Source organism: Leuciscus leuciscus (assembly GCF_965113295.1).
Source record: "Leuciscus leuciscus genome assembly, chromosome: 22".
NCBI classification, from domain to species: Eukaryota; Metazoa; Chordata; class Actinopteri; order Cypriniformes; family Leuciscidae; genus Leuciscus; species Leuciscus leuciscus.
This window is the reverse complement of record NC_138746.1, coordinates 29926774-29953284: the sequence shown is the minus strand read 5'-3', so window position 1 is coordinate 29953284 and position 26511 is coordinate 29926774. Positions and strand designations below refer to the sequence as shown.

At 38.0% G+C, this 26511-nt stretch overlaps 1 protein-coding gene and 1 long non-coding RNA gene across 2 annotated transcripts; both read right to left on the bottom strand.

The window, feature by feature from the left end:
• Nucleotides 1-1938: 1938 nt before the first annotated feature.
• LOC309487088 (uncharacterized protein) lies at nucleotides 1939-7636 on the bottom strand. The gene is made up of 13 exons (XM_082154621.1): nucleotides 7149-7636; nucleotides 6918-7037; nucleotides 6466-6801; nucleotides 5918-6151; nucleotides 5652-5746; nucleotides 5443-5493; nucleotides 4841-5222; nucleotides 4546-4725; nucleotides 3513-3593; nucleotides 3221-3368; nucleotides 2980-3057; nucleotides 2284-2870; nucleotides 1939-2057 (listed from the first exon to the last, which is right to left on the bottom strand). The coding sequence occupies exons 1-10, from the start codon at nucleotides 7309-7311 to the stop codon at nucleotides 3349-3351; spliced, it is 1662 nt and encodes a 553-aa protein (XP_082010747.1). The 5' UTR covers nucleotides 7312-7636; the 3' UTR covers nucleotides 1939-2057; nucleotides 2284-2870; nucleotides 2980-3057; nucleotides 3221-3348.
• Nucleotides 7637-23767: 16131 nt separating this feature from the next.
• LOC309487130 lies at nucleotides 23768-25067 on the bottom strand. Its single transcript, XR_014201771.1, has 2 exons — nucleotides 24984-25067; nucleotides 23768-24328 (listed from the first exon to the last, which is right to left on the bottom strand). It is a non-coding gene; the product is annotated as an uncharacterized lncRNA (long non-coding RNA).
• Between the last annotated feature and the right edge of the window lie 1444 nt (nucleotides 25068-26511).

Sequence of the window (26511 nt, the reverse complement as noted above, 5' to 3'; positions counted from 1 at the left end):
TGTGTCCAACCCTGGAGAAGAAAAGCAAAATAATTCTGAACTCTGACAGTCTATTACATCCCAGTCTTTGGGCTGGACTTCAGCAAGCCAAATCTGTGCTTTCATATCCAAAACAAAGATTTTATGAACATGTGAACTCATGAATGACTCTTTTAGAGCTTCTTTAGCCGAATTGAATTCTGTTTTACTAAATGATTCTGTTATTTTCCTGTGTATTACCGTGAAGCTGCTTTGAAACAATAAGTAGGCCTATTGTATAAATCGCTATATAAATGAAGGTGACTCGACTATAACAAGAACATTAAAATGAACTCTGGCCACAACAGCCATTTTGACATAATTTTGTGTGTATTTGACTTCAAGCAATAAGTCTCGAAACTGAACTCGGCTTTCTGTGCACGTGTGTGTTTCAGGTGTGTGTCAGAGTGAGTTGATGGCTTATTGCACTTCCTTGCTAACAAAAATATAACGGTAACGGAGTGTAAAATGTTAAATTACTGCATAAATGGGGACAGCGCATCTGTCTGATGCGTGACGGCATTTAGTGTCCGGAATAGGCCCCGCCCACAGCAGAGATAACGAGACATGAAGTTAGGAAGGCTAAGTTATAAGTTTTGAGCAGTCGGAGAATTATCAGTTAAAACAAGTGTCTAAAACACATAAATAACTGCTCTATTGTGGATTCATCCTGCAATGAACTTGTTAGGCAACTTTTGACATGTGTTTGGCGTCGAGTGTGTTATTTTATATCGAGTTATTTTGACTTTGTATTACCAGGCACAACCGTGATTAATTTGTGCATTGTGTTGTGTAGTGTTTTATGTAGATCTGATTCATTATCTATGAAGTGAAACTCCTATTTCCACGTTTTATATCTCCATTGTGCATGTAATGTGTATAAAATATGTTTAATGTATTTCATGTAGTATTGTGCATATTCACCACTAGGTGGGGATGTTTCCCTTCACATTTAGTTTAATTGAGTTGTTCAGCATTTCATTGGGTTGATTTGTGATTTAATTCACTGAGAATATAATGTATTATAATTGTCAATCTGCAAAATTGTACTCACTATATGATCACAACGCAAAAAGATTACATTGATTTAAAAATATTAAAAAGAAGAGTGCTGTTTTAAATAAATATTTCTAATAAATGTATATTTTTTAACTTAAATATGCAATCATTCTAGAATAAAATTTCAGATGTCACTGAGAGGCTTTTGCATCTGAACTCTGTGTTTCTTTCCATTTGTATTAGGATGGAATAAAACAGTCAGCTGCGTTTAGAAATATGCCAAAAATGCATTGCATGGTAGCTCATTTATAAAACAATAAGCCGGTCTATCACAGGTTGAGGGACATTGCGATTTAAGAGACAGATTTTGAGATTGTCTGATTTGAATGTTTTTTTACCACTAATTGATTTGTAAGAATGCCTCATGTGAGCAAGACTCTGAGATTGTAGCTGGTTTTCTACTCTCAGAATATGATGTTGATATTATAATAAAGATAATAAAAGATTTTACAGGATCCACCTCTTAGTTTCTTCAGCTGTTTTAATTCAGTGATGTATTAGAAGCTTGTTTCCGCCACAGAATAAAAGGTAATTGCGCCTTTTTTATCTCACAATTCACATTTCTAAACTCCTTATATTCTGCAATTCAGACTTTTTGCTCATCATTTCTAGCCTTGATTAATTTGGGAAAAAATCATCCCTGCACAATGTCCATTGCATTGTGATGGTGGGAGTGGTCCTATGTGTGTGTATACAATGCAGTTTTCTCTAAGCGGTTCTCAGAATTGCGTCCTTGGGACGAGGGCACGTTCATTTATATATATATATGATGTGCATGGATAAATCATTTATAAAAAATGATTAGTTCTTTATTGCAATATTCAATAAAAACAAGAATTGTCCATTTCATGGTGACTTTAATATATTGTTCAGGCCAAAGTACAAATGTTGGTGATGCTTCGTTCCCTTGTTCATTCGCTGGTATCCTTAGGCATGCTCCGCTTTTTCCATGGACTTCGCTGTCTTGCACCTACATTTTCCTTTTGAGGAAATAGACATAATCAGGTTTAATAAGCTGGAAGGAGGTAAAAAAGACATATCACTTCACTTGTTTTACCATGAGGGGTCTATGAATTTTACTGAAATATACAAAGAATTCTAAATTGAGGATAACAAACAAAGTAGCTTAGTTGAAGACCGTGTTTGTTTGTTTTTAATAAAACTGAAAATAATTTATCATAATAAGAGATAATTTTCGACAATTACCCTGAATATCTGGAGGAAAATGTGCGTCCCTCTCAATGTCTATGGTGGTTGTGGCCCTGGCTGAAGTTTTTACGGTGGAGGTCAGGAAACCAAGTCCTGCGTTTTCTCTTGAATTCAGCTTTCTCTTCTTCACTTGGTTTAGAGTCAGATACTGGAGGAATAAAAAATCATTAAGACACAATTGATGGAAATAATCAATATTAAGAGAGAACAAATTTTTACGTTCAAGAATTTATTTCTGGGGAAAAAAACTAATTAACGAGTATCCTAAATGTTTAAGAGCAATCGTCTCGGTTATGTATGTAACCCTCGTTCCCTGAGTAGGGAACGGAGACGTTACGTTGTGACGACCAATGGGGTTTCGCTTAGAAAGCCTCTCAGCTTCGAGTATTATAAAACGTGGCTTGTTTTCTAAGCGAAACCCCATTGGTCGTCAGGACGTAACTCGGTGTGACCACGAAAGGAAACTTAGTGTCTATGGTAGTTGCGGCCCTGGCTGAAGTTTTTATCTCGGAGGTCAGGAAACCAAGTCTTGTGTTTTCTCTTAAAGTCAGCCTTCTCTTCTTCACTTGGTTTGGATTCAGATACTGGTGAAATGAAACATAATAATTAAGATACAATTGGTGGAAATAATATATTAATAATCTAAAAGAAAACAGTATCTTTTGTTGTTGTGGCGCTGGCTGATGTTCTTACCTTCAATGCCAGGAAACCAGGTCTGGAGCTTCCTTCTGAACTCAGCCTTCTCTTCTTCAGCGTGTTTAGAGTCAGAATCTACTGAATAAAAAAATAAATAAATCATTAAGTGACACAATTGGTGAAAATAATATACTAATATATATATATATATATATATATATATATATATATATATAAAGATGAAGGTGACTTGACTATAAAACGAACATTACAATGAACAAAAATGTGAAAACCTCACTACAAATAATCCAGAATAGGTTGGTTTCACGTGACGTCACGTTGCTGCTTCGCGAAATTCAGATGGAGGGCAGGAAGTGAAATAGCTGAGGATTTTCCGTCTGAAAAAATGGCCATGTTTTGTGTAGTTTACGGCTGCTCCAATCGTTCTAACCGAGAAAAGGGAAAGGGGTTTTATAGAGTACCAAATATTGTCATTCATAAAGGTGAGAAATGTAAAAAGCTCACAGAACAACGCCGTAAAAAGTGGATTTTAAACCTACGTCTGCGGTCGGGTGGAGCAGAGTTCTTACCTTCAATCCCAGGAAACCAGGTGTGGAGCTTCCTTCTGAACTCAGCCTTCTCTTCTTCAGCGTGTTTAGAGTCAGAATCTACTGAATAAAAAAATAAATAAATCATTAAGTGACACAATTGGTGAAAATAATATACTAATATATATATAAATTAAGGTGACTTGACTATAAAAAGAACATTACAATGAACAAAAATTTGAAAACCTCACTACAAATAATCCAGAATTGAAGACAAATGCTAATAATCCTACTCTGTCTGTTACTCTTCCTCACACCTGAAATCACTGATCGAGTGAATCTCCTGAAGTTCTCCATCCTACAGTAGATCATTTCTAATCCACTCATGTTGTAAGATCTGCTCTAACGTCGGGCGTTTAGTTGGATCCAGGGTTAGGCACTGGCTAATCAGATCACTGCATTCTGTACACATTTTATCAAGGAGAGAGAGAGCTGGTTAGTCATGACCATGTGACACTAATGTTGGCATCTATGAAAACAGCATCTGAAACATGATTAATATAAGGTAAAGTGTTCTTTATCTTTACTTTAAAGGTGAAGTATGTATTTTCTTCTGCACTAGTGGCACATTGCGAAATTACAAAATAAAGCATATTTTTAAAAACCTACGTCATCACGTCATCCCCAACTCAAACATCACAAACGCAGCTCTTACTGGTTCTTGTGAAGGCATGTTTCAGGTCCAACATATTAGGAATACTTTTAACTGTGTTGCATTTGTCTTTATGAACATTTGTCTTTCTGAACGGATGCATGATGATGCTGTATGGTATTAAAGCATGCTTTATAGCGTGTAGCATCACAATCTGTTCACTTTGACGAGTTCATGACCTGTTTAATCTCCGAAAGTAGAAATGCAGTGAATTTTGGCTTTCACTTCTGTGACTAAAGCTACATTTCTTATAGTATTTAACTATATATCAAAAATTGTACACACTTCACCTTTAACTGTGTCTGTACTGAGCCTTTTGCTTTATGTGTGTGTTTATCGATGTTATCAATATCATTCACTCACCGTTGGATAAGCTGGTGTTCTGAAATGTAACTTTGGCTTCTTTGATTTCCGCTGGATTGTGAAAAGGAGGACATGCGTTCACTATCTCGTACAGCAACACTCCTAGAGCCCACACATTTGCTGGGATGGCGTGAAATCGAGGTTCTGTGAAGACTTCAGGAGGGCAGTAATCCAGGACTCCTGTAAGAAAGACATTTGTGCATTGTTGAGCAATTTTTTCAAAGTGTCAAATAATCATTACAATCATTAATCAAGTCATTACATCCAGGTTTCCACACACTCCCAAAATGCTCACCGATGTAAATGTAGCTGTCGTAGCCATCACTACTAAGCAGCTGACCAGAGCCAAAGTCTATCAGCTTGAGCTCTAACGTGTCTTTCTTCAACAGGAAATTGTGTGCATGAACATCGTTGTGAAAAACGTCATGATCAATGCAGTGTTGCACTGCCAGAACAGCCTGTCGCATGATGACCCGTGCGGTTGTTTCGTCCAGTTGAGGATTACGAATGATGAAGTCCAGCACGCTCTCGCAGGGTTCGGGATACTCCATCACCAGGGTGAATTTTCGAGGGTGCTCAAACCAATCGTGTAGTTGTATGGCGTAGGGGCTTATGGGTTCTTGCCTCATCATTAGCAGCAGAGCCACTTCTGTAATGAGAGGTTCGGGATGCCCAGGCTAGAGAAAAGAAAAGAAGACAGAAGATTAGCTGGGTAAAAATCTGAAGAAAACGTCATTTTTAAAGGTACTTTTCTTTGATCTTTGTAGATACGATCAACAGAGCCTTTCCAGGCTTGTTTGTCTATTACATTTACACCTAATGCTTCCTACAGGTGTTTTGACTACAGTAATCAGCACTTAAACAACTAAATACACATTCAGCTTTTGGTCAACTTACAATAGCAAGATAAAAATCTTTGGAAGTCTTGCGCATCCGCTTGATGGCAACCTACAAAAATGAAAAAAGAAACACACTATTCAATAACAGCGCCTGACCTTGCACATAACATTTACGATTTGAGCATCTAGTATTTAACCATGTGCATTAAATATGTTTTGATGCATGCAAGAGCAAAATGTTTATACAATTCAACAAGACTGCTTTACCCTTTTGCCATCAAATTTGCGTGTTCCCTCGAACACTCTTCCGAATCCTCCGGATCCAATCATCTCTCCCGCGTTATAGAGAGACTCAAAGGAGTCTGAAAAACAAACAGAAATATATGAGCTTGCTAGATCCTTTGTTTTATATTAAAAATATCAGTGCAGGTCGAAAAAAATATATTAATATTCTCTGAAAACAAGCCTCAAGATATCTTTAGTGGAAAACAAGACGATAATACTGTTTAAAACAATAATGGCTGCAGATTTACCATGATTTGGCTCGACGCCGGAGTGATCTGGATCAGAATCTGGCTCTGAGTCCAGATCTAGAGAGTCCAGATCTAGTGGAGGAACGAAAGGCTCTGAGTCCAGATCTAGTGGAGGAACGAAAGGCTCCACAACATCCACTGCTTTACTGTCAGAACAGCAGCAGGACAGACTCGTCCACAAGTTCCTGAAGAATGAACAAATTCTTTCCATCTTCTTATGTTTTGTAGGTTTTTCTGGGAAAAAAGGAGAAATATTTAAGCATAAACAAAAATTAGAAACATCTCTGACCTCACATTTAACAATGATATAACTTCCATTTGACTGTTTTAATACAGAACTCTATTCAGGATCATGCGTGTGTTTTCGGGTGTGTGTCTGACAGCGCAAGTGAGTTCATGGCTAATTGGCTTAACAAAAATATATTCTAAGAACATTTTGTCCAACTAAAATATTTCAGAAAAATTTGGCTAAGAAACAGTACATGTGACCAGACCTTAACTTGTCAAACATTTTAAGCAGTCACCATTCTGCCTTATTTCAGTCTCACCTGTGGAGCTCTTGATCACATCCTCCATGGCACCCGGAGCAGTCGGGACGTCTGAAGTCTCGACGGGAACTTGACCAGGCAGTGGAGGACACGTCCACAATTGGAAGCTGTCGGATCTGGACAAACTTCTGTTTCCGTCACTGCCCTGTACATGTTGGCTCTCAGATCTGTTGTTACTGCTCCTCTTCTCGATGATGTACGTGCCTGTGCTGCTAAACCTCGACGACAACCCACAAAACCGCCACACCACATCCCCCACAGAGCTGGACAAAGATGGTGTGGACATGATGCCCGGTGGAGAATCTGTGTAAGCAGCTCCACTGGATCTGCCTGAGGCTGCAATATTCCAGACATTTTTGATAATATTAATAATCAATGTCAGTGGTCATCACACCAAAAAAATGCAACTTTCTGTTTTAAGCAGTCATCATTCTGCCTTATTTCAGTCTCACCTGTGGAGCTCTTGTTCACATCCTTCATTGCACCTTGAGAAGTCGGGACGTTTGAAGTCTTCATTGGCTCGACCGGAACTTGACCTGGCAGTGGAGGACACATCCACTCTTGGAACATTTCTAATAATATTAATAATCAATGTCAGTGTCAGTGGTCACACCAAGAAAAAATGCAACTTTCTATATTCAATGACAAATAATGTATTAACTTTAATAAAAGCCTATTCTGACCTCTGTGAAAGCGTTTGGATGAAGTGGACGGACGTCCATCATCTGATTCTGGCCTCTGCACCTCTCTCTTCCTCTGAGCCGGACCTGTGGACACAGAAACAAACTCACAAGACAGAGGGGTTAAATATCCAGGAATAATCTCCCGGCTCGGGCCTGGCATCATCCTTCAAACTGTAAAAAAAAACAATACAAATACAATACAATAAAATACAATTCTCCTCAGAAATACCCCTCCCAATAATACAACAACAACAAAAAAAAAACTCCAAACTCCCTCTAAAATCAGAAAAGAACAATCAAATAGAAGTGTCCTCAGAAATAATATGATAAAACTATAAATAAAACTATGTAGATGATTATATCCTCCGATCTCCTTCTAGAATAAAAGTATCCTCTCTGAAATCCTCCAAACAGGTTCAAAATCGCAAGATCAGCACAGCAAATATTCAGTCTCAACCAGCAGAAAGTGATCTAGCGATTTGTAGATATTTGCAGACAGAATTCATAACACGTCGCAATAACGAATTCAAATCACGCGTCGCTTTAGCAACACTATGGCGAGTGGATAATGCCTTTTCTAAGACTACCCTGAAGAAGGCGAAGGAGCAGTCTACCCTTCCGTCGCCGTCAGTCCGTGTCTATTTTTGAATGGGATTGATAGAGACGTCAGACGACAGACCGGCGGCGACGTCATGGCGGCGTCACGGTAGTAACGTATACCTTACGGCGACGTGGCGACGGCGTACGTGAGAAATGTATAAAAAATCATAACGTCTGAACCAGGCACGTCGCCTAATAAGACGCCTGATACACACGTCGTCCCTCAGTACGTCGCCTAATAAGACGCCTGATACACACGTCGTCCCAATATTATAATGTTATTTTTCCCATGTTGATAACGAAAAGTGAATATAGCATGAGTATTGGATTTGCAATAGGCTATATCGGGAGACATGATTTTTGTTTTGTTTTGCAGGAAGCCTTTCTTTAAAGTGAATTTTGTTTAATTATATTTTAATTTTAAGCAATTTGTCATCAACCAATTGCATGGATTTATTAAAAAAGAAGCGAATATTCCATAAACAGGCTCTAACTTGTTGGTCTTTCTACAGCAGTGTTTCAATAAATGGTCTATCTTTTCTAGACAGAAAAGTTACAAACAAAGTAATAAAAAATATTTTATGTGCAAAATCTATCCCTGCCTCCAATGGTCCCCCTTGTATGAAAATATTAATTGGAATAGAGCATGGAGTAACCCACATACATTTTTAATTACAAACAAAGTAAAAGAAATATCATTTAAAATTCTTTACCATTATAACCCCTGTAACAAGATTATCTCTAAATTTATACCGTAGACGAAAAATGCAGCTTTTGCTTTATGAAAACGGAAACGTTAGACCATTTAATTGCTCACATAGCTCTTCTCTGTGGAATGATATAGCCTACAATGTTTCATTAATGGACAACTTGGCTCAAACATAGTCATTTATCTAATTTTGATATCTTCTTTTACTTTTCTGACTCAAACTTCTCTGTACAATATATAGTCAACTTAATAATTTTGCTTGGAAAATTCTTTATTCATAAATCGAAGTTTATGAAAAACTACGGTGCGCATTGCTGCCACATAGGCTACATATTATTTTTTCCACTCAATTATGTCGAGATCTTTTGTCGTTTTAACGACATCTTTTTCTCGTAATAACAAGATCTTATGTCATTAAAACGTCATATTTTCTTGGACTTATAAGGACATGTGTAGTCATGTACAAAATATGTCTTTATCCACATAAAATTGATCATACGTTCAAAAAGCTGAAGAAATAGCAGCCCCCATCGGACATTCATGTTAAAAGATCACATTATGTACACACCTTATTAATAGCAGATGAACCCAGAATACGAACATTGTGTTTAATTGCATATTAGGCTAAACGTTTTCCTCCCATAGAAAACCATTATTATAAAGAAAAAGCTTAATGTCGCTTAATAGGCTACTTCAGTGATAAAGATCAAATGCTGTACACACCTTATTAATAAACCATAGGCCTACTATCCTACAGAAAAGCAGATGAGCCCAGAATATGAACGCAATGCATTTAATTATACGTTAAGCGTTTTCTGATAGAAACCCTTTATTATAAAGAAAATAAAGGTGGCTCTTAACGTGTCTTTCTATATGGGAGGATGGCATTGCGGTGCACAGCAAATCCTTTAAATGGTATTCAATGCAAAACAAAAATGAAAAATAAAAGTAGCCAATAAAATAAACAAATTATTGTGGCATTAATTAGCCCACAAACAATATTTATTTTAAAGACTAAACGAATTTGTTTAAAGAAAAACACCAGCGTTGGGCGTTTATCTGTATAGGCTAAGTGTTTCAGCCGCTCTTTTCAAACTGGCGCAATAAAATGCAACAGAATTTGATTTGTTAAACATGAAGAGGACTTATCAGTCTGGCATGGCCATTCGCTCTAACGGTAACCTAGATAGGCTAAATGTTCGCTATTATTAAGCGCATATCCGAGTGTTTGTGCGGAGTGTGGAGCGTTGGACACACATGGACGCGCCGGTGCCATCACTCGCATTTTCCTATCAACAGTGGAAACAACTTAAAATACTCCATCATTTCTGGTCATACAGAAAAGAATAATACATCAGTCACAACTACTTTTATTTGTGTAAACTCTCAACAACAAGAAAACGTTGTGCTTTTGTAAAATAAAAGAAAACGAACAGGACGCGCTTTCATGATCTCTGTCAATTGGAGCGCGTCTCAAAAATGAACTGAAAAACAGTGTATAGACAAGCCTCACAGACATGAGAAATATAACTATCTATATAAAGTTTATAAATAAAAAAATGTCCACCAACGAAAAAAAATCCAATCGAAAGCAAATACGGTATAGGCTACCATCTGATTATGTGATCCTGTCCGTATGAAAGGCGCATCTCTAGAGGCTAAATTACAGCGAAGATGTAGATATGTTTGCAGGCAGCCTACACTGATTTAGAAAAGACTAATTCATTAATAAACAATTAAAATGCTTCATTATTTTTTTCATACACATTTATTATATCATTAGCCTACTTTTGCCGGTGCTTTGCGGCAAGTTTTATGCATGCGGAATAAAGGCTATAGCCATATATAGGCCTACACCAAGGGTTGAATATAAACGTGCGATTAGTCCTAATTGCTTAAATAAATGACTACTAGTCTAGAAAAAACCTTTAGTCTATGGCAACTATAGCCTACATTTAATATTTGACATTATTTAATTAGTAATTAGTATCCAGCTCTTTACATTAAATTAGTTGAGTTAGCATAAATAGTTAATGAACAAATAAAATAATAAAATAAAGTTTAAATTAAGATACTACCGGTTACCATATATTTCTATATAGCATTGCTTATTCCACCACACAAAGGACTGTTTATAAGGTGACAATCCGTTATACATGTGAAGATTGTATATGGCTGTATCTCGAAGATTTTTGTATTGTATCTTCTGTTATAAAGATGAAGATTGACATTTCGTTAATTAAACAAAATAACACAATGTTGTAAAAAATAAACAACTTAGGCTATGTTCTGTTAGATGTGTTTTTTTGTTTAATTATATTTCTAGGTAATGAAGATATAGCCTATTAACAAAAATAAATCTTAGGATATAATATATTATATAAAAAAAACCTTATAGGCCTATACGCCGGTTATATATATAAAATATATTTAAAAAAAGGGCCTCATTGATTCATTTTGCCTGATTGGGGGCTGCTACTATTGCTTAAGCTTTTTGAACGTATGTGTGATAAAGGCGCGATAGGCTGTCAATTTAATGTGGATAAAGGCATATTTTGTACATGACTACACATGTCCTTATAAAGGCAAAAAAAAAAAAAAAAAGATGTCGTTTTAACGACATCTCGTTATTACGAGAAAAAAATGTCGTTTTAATATGCGTCATAGTACTGCTCTTGATGTAAAGTGTAACAATTATCGTCAGCCCTCTTGCGCCCTCTGTTGGCATTTGTACATAATATACATATGTTCATTGTTTATATATGTCTTCATGTATTTTAATAGTGTTGTTAAATAAAATAAAATAATTAATTACTTTTAATAGCCTACTTTATTTGAACCAATTATATTCCCTCGTTTGTAATATGTATTTAAGTCATACTAAAGGCTATTGTTCACTTCATATCTATCTTTATGACCAAAAATAAAATAGTCGACACTGACAGCCTTTTGAACATTTGAACATGAACCTACATTGTTTTGCATTTTGTGACTAAAAGACTATTTCCCTGTCTTATATTTTTTCATTGTTGATTTATTGAAAATAATATTAAAATACTTTCTTGTCACCTTCTCCTGTAAAACAATATCGTGAATAGTTTCATATTGTGTATTTGCCCATTATGGTCAACTGTGTAAATTAAAATGATTACCACCTTCAAAAGTAAAAACTCAGAATGACACAATTACAATTAATGAATTTATCTGTTCAACTTTAAAGTTGTTGTTAATAATTGTGCAAAAAGTTGTGACTTTGATGGTGTATAATTTGCATAGTCCTCATATCCAGTAGAAAGTGAGTAAAAAAAAAAATATATATACTGTTCATAAACCATTCAGAGATGACATTAATGACATGCACAACTTTGTATACAATACAAAATTTGTATCAATGATATTTTCAATGTCATCAGAATACAAGAAAAGAATGATTGATTAGAAAGATAACAAAGGAAAGATAAGAAAAGCTAGGGAGAAAAATAGATATTATTTTATTGTGATGCGACGTCACAGGTTGGTGTCACGCGTCTGTGGTGCAACGTGCTGTGGTGCGACGTTGGAGTCACGCGTTGGTGTCAAGCGTCTGTGGTGCGGCGTACCCCTTCTGTCACGTAAAAGTACACGACTGTCGACTTCGGTAAGTTATCCGTGGCACTATCCACTCGCCATAGCAACACAGCATTATTCCAAATACCTGAAGTCGCGCGCGTGAGCAGAGCGCGTGACCGCACATCGAATCTGGAAACAAACTGAATCAGGACTGAATGTTATAATAATAATGTATCTTAACTGCTTAGCTAAAAATTTGATATGTTAAAGCATGAAATAAGGTTCCACGAATCAGTGAATTTGAGTTTGATGTTTGTATATGTATATTATTATATCAGTAATAAAAAAAATATATATAAAAAATTGTAATGTTCAAAAAAGTATTTAGACATTTATGTCAATGCGATTCAGAGACGAATACTAATGTCGTCCACCAGAGGGAGCCACAGAACAGCAAATTAAAAGACTATGAAAATTGTTCAATAACTTGTAGTCAAAATAGCATATACATTCATTATAGTTTCATAAAGTTGAATAAAGCCCAATAATGAGTTTGCAAAAACTTACAGACCATGAATTTTTTATTTTAATGATATTGACAACATCAACTGACAGAATGTATGTCCAACTGAAGAAGAGGCACTATATTAACTGTCTACTTTTATATAGTACATATATTAATACTTCCATAAAGAGACACTTAAAAACTCATATTTCATTTTAAAAGAGACATGTCCATTGTATAACTATATATCATCAACACAAGCCATTGTGCTTGAACACCGACGATCGCCTCAAGATAAACTGCATTGTTTCATTTACCTTCTGTGTCATTGCCCACAACGCTTACGTGACAGGACTTTGAAACAGCAAACAGCTAAAACAATAAAAGGCATGACTTACATCGCATCCTTATTTTTTCTTCGTTTGAACGCCCTGAGAAAGGATTTTGTAAAGATAAAACCGATTTTAAATTCAGAGATATTGCGGCTGGTTTTACCTTGAAAGTCGAGAACGGTCCAATCACACAAGACAAAAAAATATAAAAAATAACTTTGATTCGCTGAAATCAAAAGTGGGAGGGTCTGACACAAGGCCAATCTGAAACAAACCAATTAGAGCTCGGCCTCAAGTCACATGCGTTTAAAAGAATGACGGCCCAGAATAATTAGGCACGTTGATTTTCTGATCATATTTTTTTTCTCCAGGCACATTTGACCAATTCCAATTACCACATTAATCTTAATAACTACTATTCATTTTGTATTGAATCATTTATAAGTGATATATAATTGTTCATGAAAGCTGGAAATGAAAAACGCCTTGTATTCAGGTATGCATAATTATTAGGCAAGTTTTCTTTTACAGATAAAATAAGCCACAAAAAAAAGAGAGATAAAGAACCCCCCATAATTAATTACTATTGTTTAGCCTTTACCTCTTTTGTGAATACTGACCAATTAAACCTACTGAAAAGAGCTTGTGACTAAACCTCATAACTCCATTGGATCCTCAAAGGCCCTGTCCCAAGTGGCACACTCCGGACTTGTGGACTTCCTCAGAGTCCACACTTCTCCTCCTCCTCCTCCTCTTCCTCTTCCTCTTCCGTCTCCTCCTCCTCCTCTTCCTCCTCCTCCTCTTCCTCCTCCTCTTCCTCCTCCTCCTCCTCCTCCTCTTCCTCCTCCTCCTCTTCCATCACCTCCTCTTCCTCCTCCTCCTCTTCCTCCTCCTCCTCCTCCTCCTCTTCCTCCTCCTCCATGCTCGAAGCTGGAGCCCGAGGTGTCGTCCATATTCTCCATGTCCACCACTGCCGAGCCGCTGCCCTGGGGTCGATCACGAGAAAGAGAGAAAGTTCTGTCACAAAGTCTGTAAAACACTCATAAAGCCAAATTTCACATTTCAGAATAAGTTAGAGAATGTGATGGAGCAGGACAGGTTTATTTTCCCTTTATTTCTGTATAATTTGCTAAACTTTTCTGAATACTGTAAATATATAGAAAGTATTAAAAGGTTAGTTCACCCAAAAATTAACCCATAAATTACCCACCCTCAAGCCATTCTAGGTGTATGACTTTCTTCTTTCAGCCAAACACAATCAGAGTTATATTTAAAAAAAAATATCCTGGCTCTTCCAAGCTTTATAATGGGAGTGAACGGTACCTGACATTTTGAAGCCTAAAAAAGCACATCTGTCCATCATAAAAAGTAATTCATATGGCTCGGGGGGGTTAATAACTCACTTTTATGATGGATGGATGTGCTTTTTTGTTCTTCAAAATTTACCGTAAACACCTAGGACGGCTTGAGGGTGAGTAAATTATGGGGCAAAAAAAAAAGGGACAAATTTTTATTTTTTTATTTATTAAATGCTTGCAGAAGAAAACAACAACAAAAAACACAAAAACATTAACAACAATTATTGTCATTGCATAAAATACAACAATACTCCAGAGTCCTTCAGTCCATATTAAGTTCCTTCAGTCTTTCAAGTCATTAAACACAGCCACTGTTCTTATAGCTTTAAAGTTTTTAGAGAACTCAATAGATTCAAAATACATTTTTATTTCAAGTTTAAATCTTTAAAAAAGAGGATTGCATTTAGAAAATTTACGTTTGTGAATGTGAAATTTAGCTAAAAGAAAAATAAGGTTTATAAAATAAATATCACTTTTCTTTTCACATTCATGAAAACCAAAAATGACATTTCTATATGTAAATTCAAAGTTAGGATTCACATAACATTTGATAAAATCACACAAATGTCACACCAAAATGCCACTGTGAGAGAGCAGCTCCAAAATAAATATAAAGTAGTTTCAGGTTTCTATAAACAGAAAGAACCATAGACAGTAAAATAAATATTATATATAAATAGGTAATATATTGGATGATGTATTGTCCTTTAAATGCTAAACTCGTATATAAAGAAGTTAAAAATGATTAGTAAATGTACAATTTTCTGAGGGGGGACTGACTGTACCCCGTGTACTCAAAGTGTAGGCTAATAAAATCTCTGAAATTTATTTCCATCGATTCTTTCAATGGCCACTAGATGGCAGCATCACATTCGAGAACGCAATCGTAATATCGCGAGGTCTTGCTCTCTCGCGTCATTATCCGATCCTGGTTTGACAATAGGCTTGTTCGACTTCATGAAGCTCTGCGCAGACCGATCGGCGGCTGACTTGAAGCAGTGCATGCCGGTTAGAAATTTTGTCCGACTTGATACAGCGCCGACGCCACGTGACAGTGACGTATGCCATCAAAGTACCGCGAGAGCGATTCGAGAGTAGCCGGAGTACTCAGCCAGCGCAGCTTCTCAAGAGCGGCTGCACTGGGCTGCAGGAGGGCTGATGACAACACAGCTGTTCCACGATTGGCCGGATTCACCGCATGACAACGATCACTTGTGTTTCGTGTTTATTCGAACACCTTTAGTTCATCTAAAGCTCACAAATCAGTTTTTTTATAACAGTAAACACTCTTTTCATGTCGTTGCGATGTTATATTGTGTCATGGTTATCAAATTAAAACTGATTAAAAAACGTATAGACTCCACTTCATTGATAGTAGCTTATGTTGAACTTTATTCTTGTTCAAACAGACGCTGTATGAAGCAGTACATAAAGTAGGCCTATTGAATGAAAATGTCTCTGAAACATCTGTGTATTATTTGGCAAATATTACATTTATTTCACTTCAGCGGTGGTAAAGTACGCGAACACCACGTGAGCGGTCACTACGGGAACCAGAAAGTGTCCGAACCTATTGGGTGTGTTCGACATCGGCTGCGGCTGGATGTAACCGATCGGCGAGAGTAGCCGCGTGCAGGCGGGGAGGAGCTGCAAACGGAGACGTGAAGTCGGACACTTTCTGGTTCCCGTAGTGACCGCTCACGTGGTGTTTGCATACTTTACCACAGCTGCAGTGAAATAAATGCAATATTTGCCAAATAATACACAGATGTTTCATTTCATGAGACATGTTCATTCAATACTTTATGTACTGCTTCATACAGCGTCTGTTTGAACAAGAATAAAGTTCAACATAAGCAACTATCAATGAAGTGGAGTCTACGTTTTTTAAGCAGTTTTAATTTGATAAACATGACACAATATAACATGACAACGACATGAAAAGAGTGTTCACTGTTATAATAAACTGATTTGAGAGCATTAGAGGAACTAAAGGTGTTCGAATAAACACGAAACACACGTGATCGTTGTCATGCGGTGAATCCGGCCAATCGTGGAACAGCTGTGTCGTCATCAGCCCTCCTGCAGCCCAGTGCAGCCGCTCTTGAGAAGCTGCGCTGGCTGAGTTCTCCGGCTACTCTCGAAACGCTCTCGCGGTACTTTGATGCCATACGTCACAGTCACGTGGCGTCGGCGCTGTATCAAGTCGGACAAAATTTCTAACCGGCATGCACTGCTTCAAGTCAGCCGCCGATCGTTCTGCGCAGAGCTGCATGAAGTCGAACAAGCCCATTAGCTTTGCGGATACCGGATAGCCAACGCATAAGAGGACGCGACGCTGCTTTCTCCCGAAGACTTTGTTATATTAATAACATTTAATTTCCATAAAAGGGTACCAGGTAGTGCAGGTATGTAATAACATTTTTTGTTTTACCAATTTGTTTAACTGTTTGCTAATACGGCGTCGGAATGTTAATCTGGGCTAAAGACGACGAGAGTGGTGGACGAGCTCACCATATTTTGTAACCATTCACACTTTCTTCTTTTGTGTTTTGGTGATGTGTTTAAGTTCTTTACAAGTGTATACTTAATGTGATAATCGTTTTAATGACATGCTTTCAAAATGTATGTTTTTACGGCAGTTCTACTCTGGCCAATGAATGAACAGTGTGATTATGATTCAGGCAGCATTACTGGTCAGAAGTCAGATTGGATCAGAACATTGAGAATGTTTATCCAGTTCCATCTGGTTGAAGATCGGAGTCACGCCGGTATGGAGACGAGTTTGTTGAGGATCGGTGCCGATGGCTGTCGTGTCGATGAGGCCTTCACAGGGCTGATGAGGCTGACCCTTGAGGAAGGCGTTGTGGTCGTGTCTAGGCGCAGGTCCACCATCTGATCTGGATACGGCCCGGATCTGGCTGACTGCAGTAAACCTCATTAGCGTAGATGCCATTCTTCTTATGATGTAACGAGTACATCAGGTCAGGTCATCATAGTCAGTTAAACAGCTGAGAAAGAAAACACACATGTACAGTATAAGTAGGCTATATTGGATCAGCGCATTAGGTCTTAAAGTGACAGCAGCCTAATAATCCTCAAACAACAAAGGACAAAAAAAAAAAAAACTCACTGCTCTTGACTGAATAACTTTTGTAACTTTAATGAAGATTAATCTGTTTAATTTAGTAATTAATGCAGTGTTATTTTACATTTGATTAATTTATTAAATTGAAAATTGTGAATTTTCAAAAGTATCTAAATGTTTGTGTCATAACTGTCACACTTTCTGTTTTTGCAAAAAAAGTTTCATGACCTGTAAAAAAATATTTATGGCCGGTAAATTTTCTTAAGCCACCGGCATCGACACCCATTGGCAGGTAATTTCATAATCATATGATGATCTTTACACAGTTTTTGAACTGGACTGAATCAACATTAAACTGTCTTCAGCTGAATAATGGCACTACTGTCTTAGAGCTGCTTTACAGCACAACTGAATTCTGTTTGAGTCATTGATCATTATCCTCCTGTTTATCACTGTAAAGCTGCTTTGAACAATCTGAATTGTATAAAGCGCTATAGAAATAACTTGACTTTGAAAACAAAGCAAATGTGTCTGTGATGACTTGAGGACTTCTTTCCAGTTTTCAGTCTCTCATGTTTTTGCTCAGACGTGGACAGGTTTGAGTTTCCCGTCAGGATGATATCCATCCAATCCTGTGTTTAATCCAGTGTGTTTTTTGTAGACTGGATGGTGTGTGTCCAACCCTGGAGAAGAAAAGCAAAAGAATTCTATGACAGTCTATTACATCCGAGTCTTTGGGCTGGACTTCAGCAAGCCAAATCTGTGCTTTTATATCCAATACAAAGATTTTATGAACATGTGAACTCATGAATGACTCTTTTAGAGCTTCTTTAGCCGAACTGAATTCTGTTTTACTAAATGATTCTGTTATTTTCCTGTGTATTACCGTGAAGCTGCTTTGAAACAATAAGTATTATATAAAGCAATTTATAAATGAAGGTGACTCGACTATATTAAAATGAACTCTGGCCACAACAGCCATTTTGACATAATTTTGTGTGTATTTGACTATTCAAGTGCAATAAGTCTCGAAACTGAACTCTATTCAGGATCGTATGCAGTCTGAGAAGCGGCTTTCTGTGCGCGTGTGTGTTTCAGGTGTGTGTCAGAGTGAGTTCATGGCTTTTTGCACTTCCAAGCTAACAAAAATATATTCTGAAAAATATATAATATAAAAATATAAATATTTCTGTTTTAAAGAGAATTTATAACAATTTTATCAAGCAGTAATACTGTAATAACTGTACACTGTAATTATATTTCATTGTGAAATGTGTGCACTGAAAAACAATTTTGAAGTTTATTTATTGTTATGACTGGAATTTAGGCTAGTTAACCTTAATTTATTTTATGTTAAGTCTGTTTTAAAGACAGTTTATTACAGTTTTGTTTATCAAGCTGTACTATGTTATTTCATTGTGGCATGTTTTGTTCTGCACTTCTTGTGCACTGAATACATTTAGAATGTAGCATGTTTGAAAAAGCAAAAACCAATTGCCAATATCGCAAATTAAATCGCAATTGCAATATTCATAAAATAAATTAATAAATAAAATAAAAATCGCAATATGATTATTTTGTCCATATTGCACAGCGCTACTGCACCCTATATTTTCTTTGCCTACTACTAACGATTCATACAATCATAATAATGCACGTTCCTCTGAGATTTCTCTCAGAATTTTATCCATAGACAGTATATAAACTATTTTTGTATAAAAAAAAAAAGCTGATTTACACAACAAAATTGAATTCTTACAGTTGCATCACTGATTCTGTTTATTACCATTAAGCCGCTTTGAAAGTATTTGTATTGTTTAAAACGCAATATATATATATATATAAGAGAAAACTATCTTTTGTTGTTTTGGACCTGGCTGATTTTCTTACCTTCAATGCCAGGAAACCAGGTCTGGAGCTTCCTTCTGAACTCAGCCTTCTCTTCTTCTTCAATGTGTTTAAAGTCAGCTACTAGTGAATTAAATGTGCTTCCTGGCGAGGCTGTGGGCACGGGTGCTTCCTCTGAGGATGAGTTGGGCACAGGTACTTCCTTAGGGGACACACGTTATTTGGGATCCTCACTTTTCTCCTGAATGGGGACCTGGCAGGCACAGGTGCTTCCTCAGAGGACACAGTGGTCACTAATGCTTTAGGTACAGGTATTCCCTGTGGTGACCCGTCTGGCATGGGTGCTCCCGCAGGGGACTGGGCAGGCACAGGCTCTCCCTGCTGGTACCTAGCAGGAGTTGGGGCTCCTTGTGGGGCCTCCACTATTCCCCACTGGCCTGAAGTGAGCCCACACCCGTTCTTCTCAAATGATGAGCGTAAACAATCCTCTACCTCCATTATTGCCCACCACCTCCCTGCGCGGAGGGCTGTGGTGAGCTCATGCTCATCTAAGGGGCTTAAGGGTTCTGTTTCTCTGAAACAGGAGGGCATGGTGGACATGCTCAGTTTGATGGATAAGCATCTTTGATGGCTGCAAGACATGTTGTTCAAAAAAAGTGTATAACCGAATGGTGTGCAAGAGTGAACTATCTGTGAAAAACTGTGAGAGAAAGAGAGAGGGAAGAGAAGAGATGACTTAAGTACACCCAGGAGCTCCGGAAGCTGGTTGCCTCAGTTTTATAACATTCATTAAATGTATCAATCTATTTATTTACATATTCATCTATTACTGTTCCTACATAATTTGTAACAAAAAACAGTGCTAAAATATCTATTTAGGAGTCTTAGACATTTCCAACGATATATAGTTTGTCATGATTAGATTATGATTTAATTGTAATATAGTGAATTAAAAACTCAAAATACAAAGATGGTCAAAATGAATCCCTTTTTTATACCCTAAAAAGGCAACGTGACTCAGGAGTCGCATATATTTCAAAACGTGCTAAATAACAACATGAACAACATATTAATTAATATTATATATTTTTTTAAATTAATATATATTTACTTTCCTCAAAATCTGAATGTCCTGCATCACCAGTAGCCATGTTGGATTTAGGTCAGGCCAGGGCTGGACTGGCCATCGGGCATAGCAGGGCATTTGCCCGGTGGGCCGACGTGCTTTTTGGGCCGATACATCTCATACTCATACAACATTTTTTTTTTTTTTTACGGCCCATAAAATTTGTACATCGGCGGCCCATTCGTTTTGTTTTGTTTTGCTTAATTGGCGGCGCTGGGTTTGAGCCGGTGTAATGCAGTGGTCAAATAAGTCAGTGTTAGTTTTTTTTTCCTGACAGACCAGCCCATGAAACACGTAGATCAGCGGCCCATTGGTTCTTTTCTTGATTGACACTGGGCTGGCCCAATCACAACTTTAAACGAGTGAGCGAGCGTGCAGCAGTGTCAGTTGTATCTGTCTAAATAGTCTGCGAGATGGAGAAGAAACGCAAGGATTGTGCAGAGAAATAGCGTGAAAAAATAGAACCAGGCCCTTAAAGCAGACACTGTAAAATGTGTCAAAATATATGTTTTCTGACCTTCATCAGCTCCAGTGATGATGATGATAGTGAGGAGGATCAGGAGAGAGATGAGAAAGTGTAGAGCCTGCGGTAAGCAGAACTACTTTCAAAACACTTAAGCTATGTCATGATCGAGTGTAGGAACCCATAACCCAGTTACAGATTATTTCCACATTGCATATTTGACGATTACATAGACAGTATATAAAGACGATTACCGCAATTCACTAGAAATTTAATGAGAGGCGTTTGTAAACCATGTTTTCCGCCAAAATAAAAGCTTGATGCAGTTTGCGTCAAAATAAAAGATCATGTGCTTATCTCTTTCAAGTATAGAAATTGGAACAAAACTAATTATGAAAGTTTCCTTTATTTTTTAGTGCATTTGTTTTACAAAATATGGCTATTACTGTCATTGGATTAATATTATAACTATTATTATGTAGTAGGTGTAATGTAAATAGACACTGTAACTAAAAGAGGTTTGAATTTTTCGTTTAATTTGCACACTGAATATGGGTTGGAGCTTTTAATTTTGAACTCTCAAAGTGCACCAGATTGATGAATTTAACATTAAAATGCACAAAATTTTCTCATGGGGGGGCATGCCATGCCCCCGGACCCCCCTAGAGAAACCAAGGTCCACCCACCACAGTTTTACCAAAAATCCTGTGAGAAACACTGGTATTGCTATGGTATTGCAGCTTATAGCTTGTTTTGGGATTCATCACGGTGTGGAGTAGTTCAACTGTATTAATTAATAAATGTCAAATTTTCACTCGTTCCTATACTCACTCATTACATGGCATTAGTGGTTTTAAGGAATAGGAGTTGGTATGCATATAATTAAGGGCGTGCAAAGATGGGTGGTGTTTATGATCATATAGTGGGCCAGTCTGGGCCAAAATGCCCGGGCCGATTTTTTTGTCCCAGTCCAGCCCTGGGGATATGTATCGATAGTAGAAACATTGATCAGCAACGCTGCTATTGGCTGTTCAGCGTAGCCAAAGAGCGCGCTCAGTTTTTCTCCTCATTAGAGCAAGAACTAATAGTCGAAGTTTATTCGGAATTTTAATGTTTAATCAAAAGGAGAGAGGGCAGGCAAAAGCACTGGCGGAGCTAGGGGGTGGCCGGGGCCACCCTTGGTCTAAGCGTGGCCACCCCTTTGGCCACCCCTCTCACAACTGCTGTTTCTGTCTCTTTTTTTATTGACAAAAATTGCGTTTTTTTTTTCGCTGAACCGTCTCTTTAAGACCACAAAAAACATGAGACTTTTCAGACGCACACTCCAACTTTACCTCAACGCCAGGCGAAAAGTCAAACGAGTGCGGAAATGTGCAAGTGCCAAATGAGCTTCAGCAGAACATCAGACAGTGATATGCACATAGTAAATATATAGTCAACCCTAACCCGTTTTGAGTAGGCCTAAGTCGAATAGTGTGCAGTCAACCACAAACGTAATTCTCTTTTTTTCTGATGCTACTTTTATTTTAGAAGACGTGTGTGTGAAAGCTTGTGACACTTATGTCAGATGCTGAGAAAAGGGCGTTGTCCTTATTCAGTTGGCTATCTTTGGTAAGATGAGATGTTGTCAGGCCAAATGTCAGTAAAACTAACTAACTTTCCTGTCATACCTGTGCTTGTGGTACGCACATCACGCGCAAATGCGGCGTGCTGTAGCCGTAGTTGTCGTCAATTAACTCATGTAAGAATCAAAAAGGTGATTGAAGCTGTCAAAACTGCATGCATGTATTTGTTATATATGCATCACATGTGTCTGGATTAAAATATTCTGCTATGTGAGATCACAATATAAGGCACAAACTGATATGTAATGTTTTAATGTCCAAATAAATGTGAGCACTGTGCATTTGTACTAGACGATAGGCATTCATTTTGCGTTAATTTGAAAAGGACAAACAAAAATTGATCATTTTTAAATCTATAAAATAACTAATTTTACATTCTGGCAACATTACATTATGAAAAACATAACATTTTACATTATGTGCTGTTGACTTCCGCCTTGTTCACATTCTTGCACATGGGGATTCAAAGGAGAACTTTTGTTTTCCTTTTTAATTTAGGTATGATAGAACTGTTGCAATTATTTATTTTGACAACTAATATAGAAAGTTAAACTTTTTTTTTTTGACAAACTCAGAATTGGTTGAAGAATTCATTGATTATATAAAACGCATTGAAGGTTGAATAATCTTTGGACTACAGTAGTTATCTGCATGTTATCTCATCCATGAAGATGCAACAATGTAGAACAAGCTATTGGAGATTTTGAGATCCAGAACCAAGCTAACTGAGCAAGTTGAACTTTAGCTATATAGTGTGTGCCCTTTTATTACTATTTAATTAATTTTAATATGAGGTGGTGGGTAATAACAAAAAAATATAAAATTCACTCAGTATTCCTAATTCACTACTCAGATTCCTAATTCACTACTATCTCTTACAATTAAAGCAGCACTCAGTAGCTTTGGGATTTCTTCGCTGTATTCTCGCTTTTTGCTCGCAGGTTTCTCTCTAGAGCTCCCCCCACAGCTTCGGAATAGATATTTGACAACACTGTTGTAAAAACTCGTTGGTGATTCTCAGACACCAGAGGCTATAGATTAACGACATCAAAGCAGATGGGACATTCTTTCAAACGTCTTCTTCATTCGGGTTCGAACAGCGTGAGGGAGCGCAATAATGACAGCATTTTAGCAGATTTCTTTTGGCCGTGAAGCAATTGTTTACATCGCGAGACCTGATATCACGCGAGACTTCCTGACGCGGCGGCCGGCGGCCGGCCGGCTCAAAGTTGCAAGTGCGTATTTTCCGCTCACGGGCACCAGGGGGGCGCGAAACGATCACCATTCAACCCGAAATAAGTAATATAACCATTCCAATGACTCCGAAGCTGTTCAGTTAAGGTAAAAAAAGTTACTTAGTTCACCTTTAAGTACAAATTAACTTTTTTCAGTTGTGTAGGCACTAAAACAGTCCAATACATTATCAAATAATTTTTTATTATAAAATAATTAAGATTTCTGTGCCACCCCAGACTGGTTGCTGGCCCTTGCCTGGCCACCCCTATGGAAAAATCCTGGCTCCGCCACTGTCTACATCCGAAGCTCCGGCTGCCTTCTTCAGTCTTCAGCCCTCTTCCTGAGATCTTCCAGCCGCCATCTGAAACAGAGACTCTGTTTATTCTTCAGTTAAGTTCCACAATTACCCTGAATGGGACCCACAATAATAACTATATATAAAAATAAAGTTATTATTATTATATTATTATCGAGGTGGGGCGGAGTTACGCTATGCAAATTCCACACACCCATGGCATTTCCTTGCCATTGGCTCGTTTTGTAATCCTCGAAGGTGAGAGGCTTTCTAAGCGAAACCCCATTCGTCGTCACGACGTAACTCGGTGTGACCACGAAAGGAAACTTAGTGTCTATGGTAGTTGCGGCCCTGGCTGAAGTTTTTATCTCGGAGGTCAGGAAACCAAGTCTTGTGTTTTCTCTTAAAGTCAGCCTTCTCTTCTTCAGTTGGTTTAGTTTCAGATACTGGTGAAATGAAAAATAATAATTAAGATACAATTGGTGGAAATAATATATTAATAATCTAAAAGAAAACTGTTTCTTTTGTTGTTTTGGACCTGGCTGATGTTCTTACCTGCAGCCATGTCACCCTGTAGCCCAAGACTGGTTGCCCACTGAAGCTAAGCAGGGCTGAGCCTGGTTAGTACCTGGATGGGAGACCTCCTGAGAAAAACAGGTTGCTGCTGGCAGAGGTGTTAGTGAGGCCAGCAGGGGGTACTCATCCTGTGGTCTGTGTGGGTCCTAATGCCCCAGTATAGTGACAGGGACACTATACTGTCAAAGAGCACCGGGTCCTTCGGATGAGACGTAAAACCGGGGTCCTGACTCTCTGTGGTCATTAAAAATCCCAGGCATCCTGGCCAAATTTGCCCAGTGGCCTCTGTCCATCATGGCCTCCTAATCATCCTCATATACTGATTGGCTTCATCACTGTCTCCTCTCCACCAGCAAGCTGGTGTGTGGTGGGCGTTCTGGTGCAATATGGCTGCCGTCGCATCATCCAAGTGGATGCTGCACATTGGTGGTGGTTGAGGAGATTCCCCCTTCTATGTAAAGCGCTTTGAGTGCTGAGAAAAGCGCTATATAAATGTAATGAATTATTATTATTATTAATTATTACCTTCAATGCCAGGAAACCAGGTCTGGAGCTTCCTTCTGAACTCAGCCTTCTCTTTTTCAGCGTGTTTAGAGTCAGAAACTACTGAATTAAAGGGATAGTTCACTTTGAAATTAATTTTTGGTATGTTTTAGCTTACCTCAAAGGCATCCAAGATGTAGGTGTCTTTTTTTCCGGAGTAGTTTCAATTTTGATATTTTTAGGTCAAACCGTTCTTGTCTGTCAGTCATATAATGCAGGTCTATGGTCACTGTCTCAAAACAGCATGCACAAAGTCCAAATTAAACAATTCCCCATCGTCCAAATTAAACAATTCCCCGTCATAAGTACACATTGATGGCTTAAGACACGAAACGAGCGGTTTGTGTCAGAAAACGAACAGTATTTATATAGTTTTTGTCCTCTTGTAAACACACACACCCAAATGATCAGAGGACGCGGGTGCTTCGGTCTGCGCAAGCGCCGGAAAGCGACGGAAAAGGTCAGAGGGCGCGGGCGCTTCGATCTGCGCAAGCGCCGGAAATAATCTCTCGCGCGTGTACGTCACTCATTGTTCGCACAGAACAGAGATTGTAGGTAAGACGGCTAATCGAAATGGTTCTAATTTGCGCTTATCCAGGATGTTTAAACCGACGTAAAAGAAAACAATTTCGTATGCTCGCGCAAACTCATCCGGGAGTGGTGAGTTTTCACGAATTCCCAATTTATAATCCTTCCCTCTTGAAGTTATGGTTGATCGCTCTTCGGCTGGATATCAACACACCCATAAACGTACTAAAGTTGAGGAGGGTCTGCAGCGATCATTTTTCCCCTGATGATTTTATAAACCAAGGAGAGGATCGCATAGTACTGACATCATCAGCTGTGCCTATGGTGTTTTCTCATCCAACGGAGGTATGTGAACAACGTCTTTGTATGTGTCCTTTGTATTTGTAAAGCTGGCATTACATGAAATGAGCAATAAAATGTATTTCTGCACCATATATTTGGTAAGAATGGTTTTACATGAGAGAGTTATAAGATATGTTATAAGAAGAGAAGATATGTGTAGCCTATACTAAGCAGCTGCTAGTCAAACCAATGTGAAACTATGTGTACTACTCATAAGGGTGCAGTCAATGATACTACTACTACTACTAGCCTAATAATAATAGTAATAGACAGTGTGGATTCACGAGAGATAATTTCCGGCGCTTGCGCAGATCGAAGCGCCCGCGCCCTCTGACGCTTTCCGGCGCTTGCGCAGACCGAAGCACCCGCGTCCTCTGATCATTTGGGTGTGTGTGTTTACAAGAGGACAAAAACTATATAAATACTGTTCGTTTTCTCACACAAACCGCTCGTTTCGTGTCTTAAGCCATCAATGTGTACTTACGATGGGGAATTGTTTAATTTGGACGATGGGGAATTGTTTAATTTGGACTTTGTGCATGCTCTAGAGACAGTGACCATAGACCTGCATTATATGACTGACAGACAAGAACGGTTTGACCTAAAAATATCAAAATTGAAACTACTCCGAAAAAAAAGA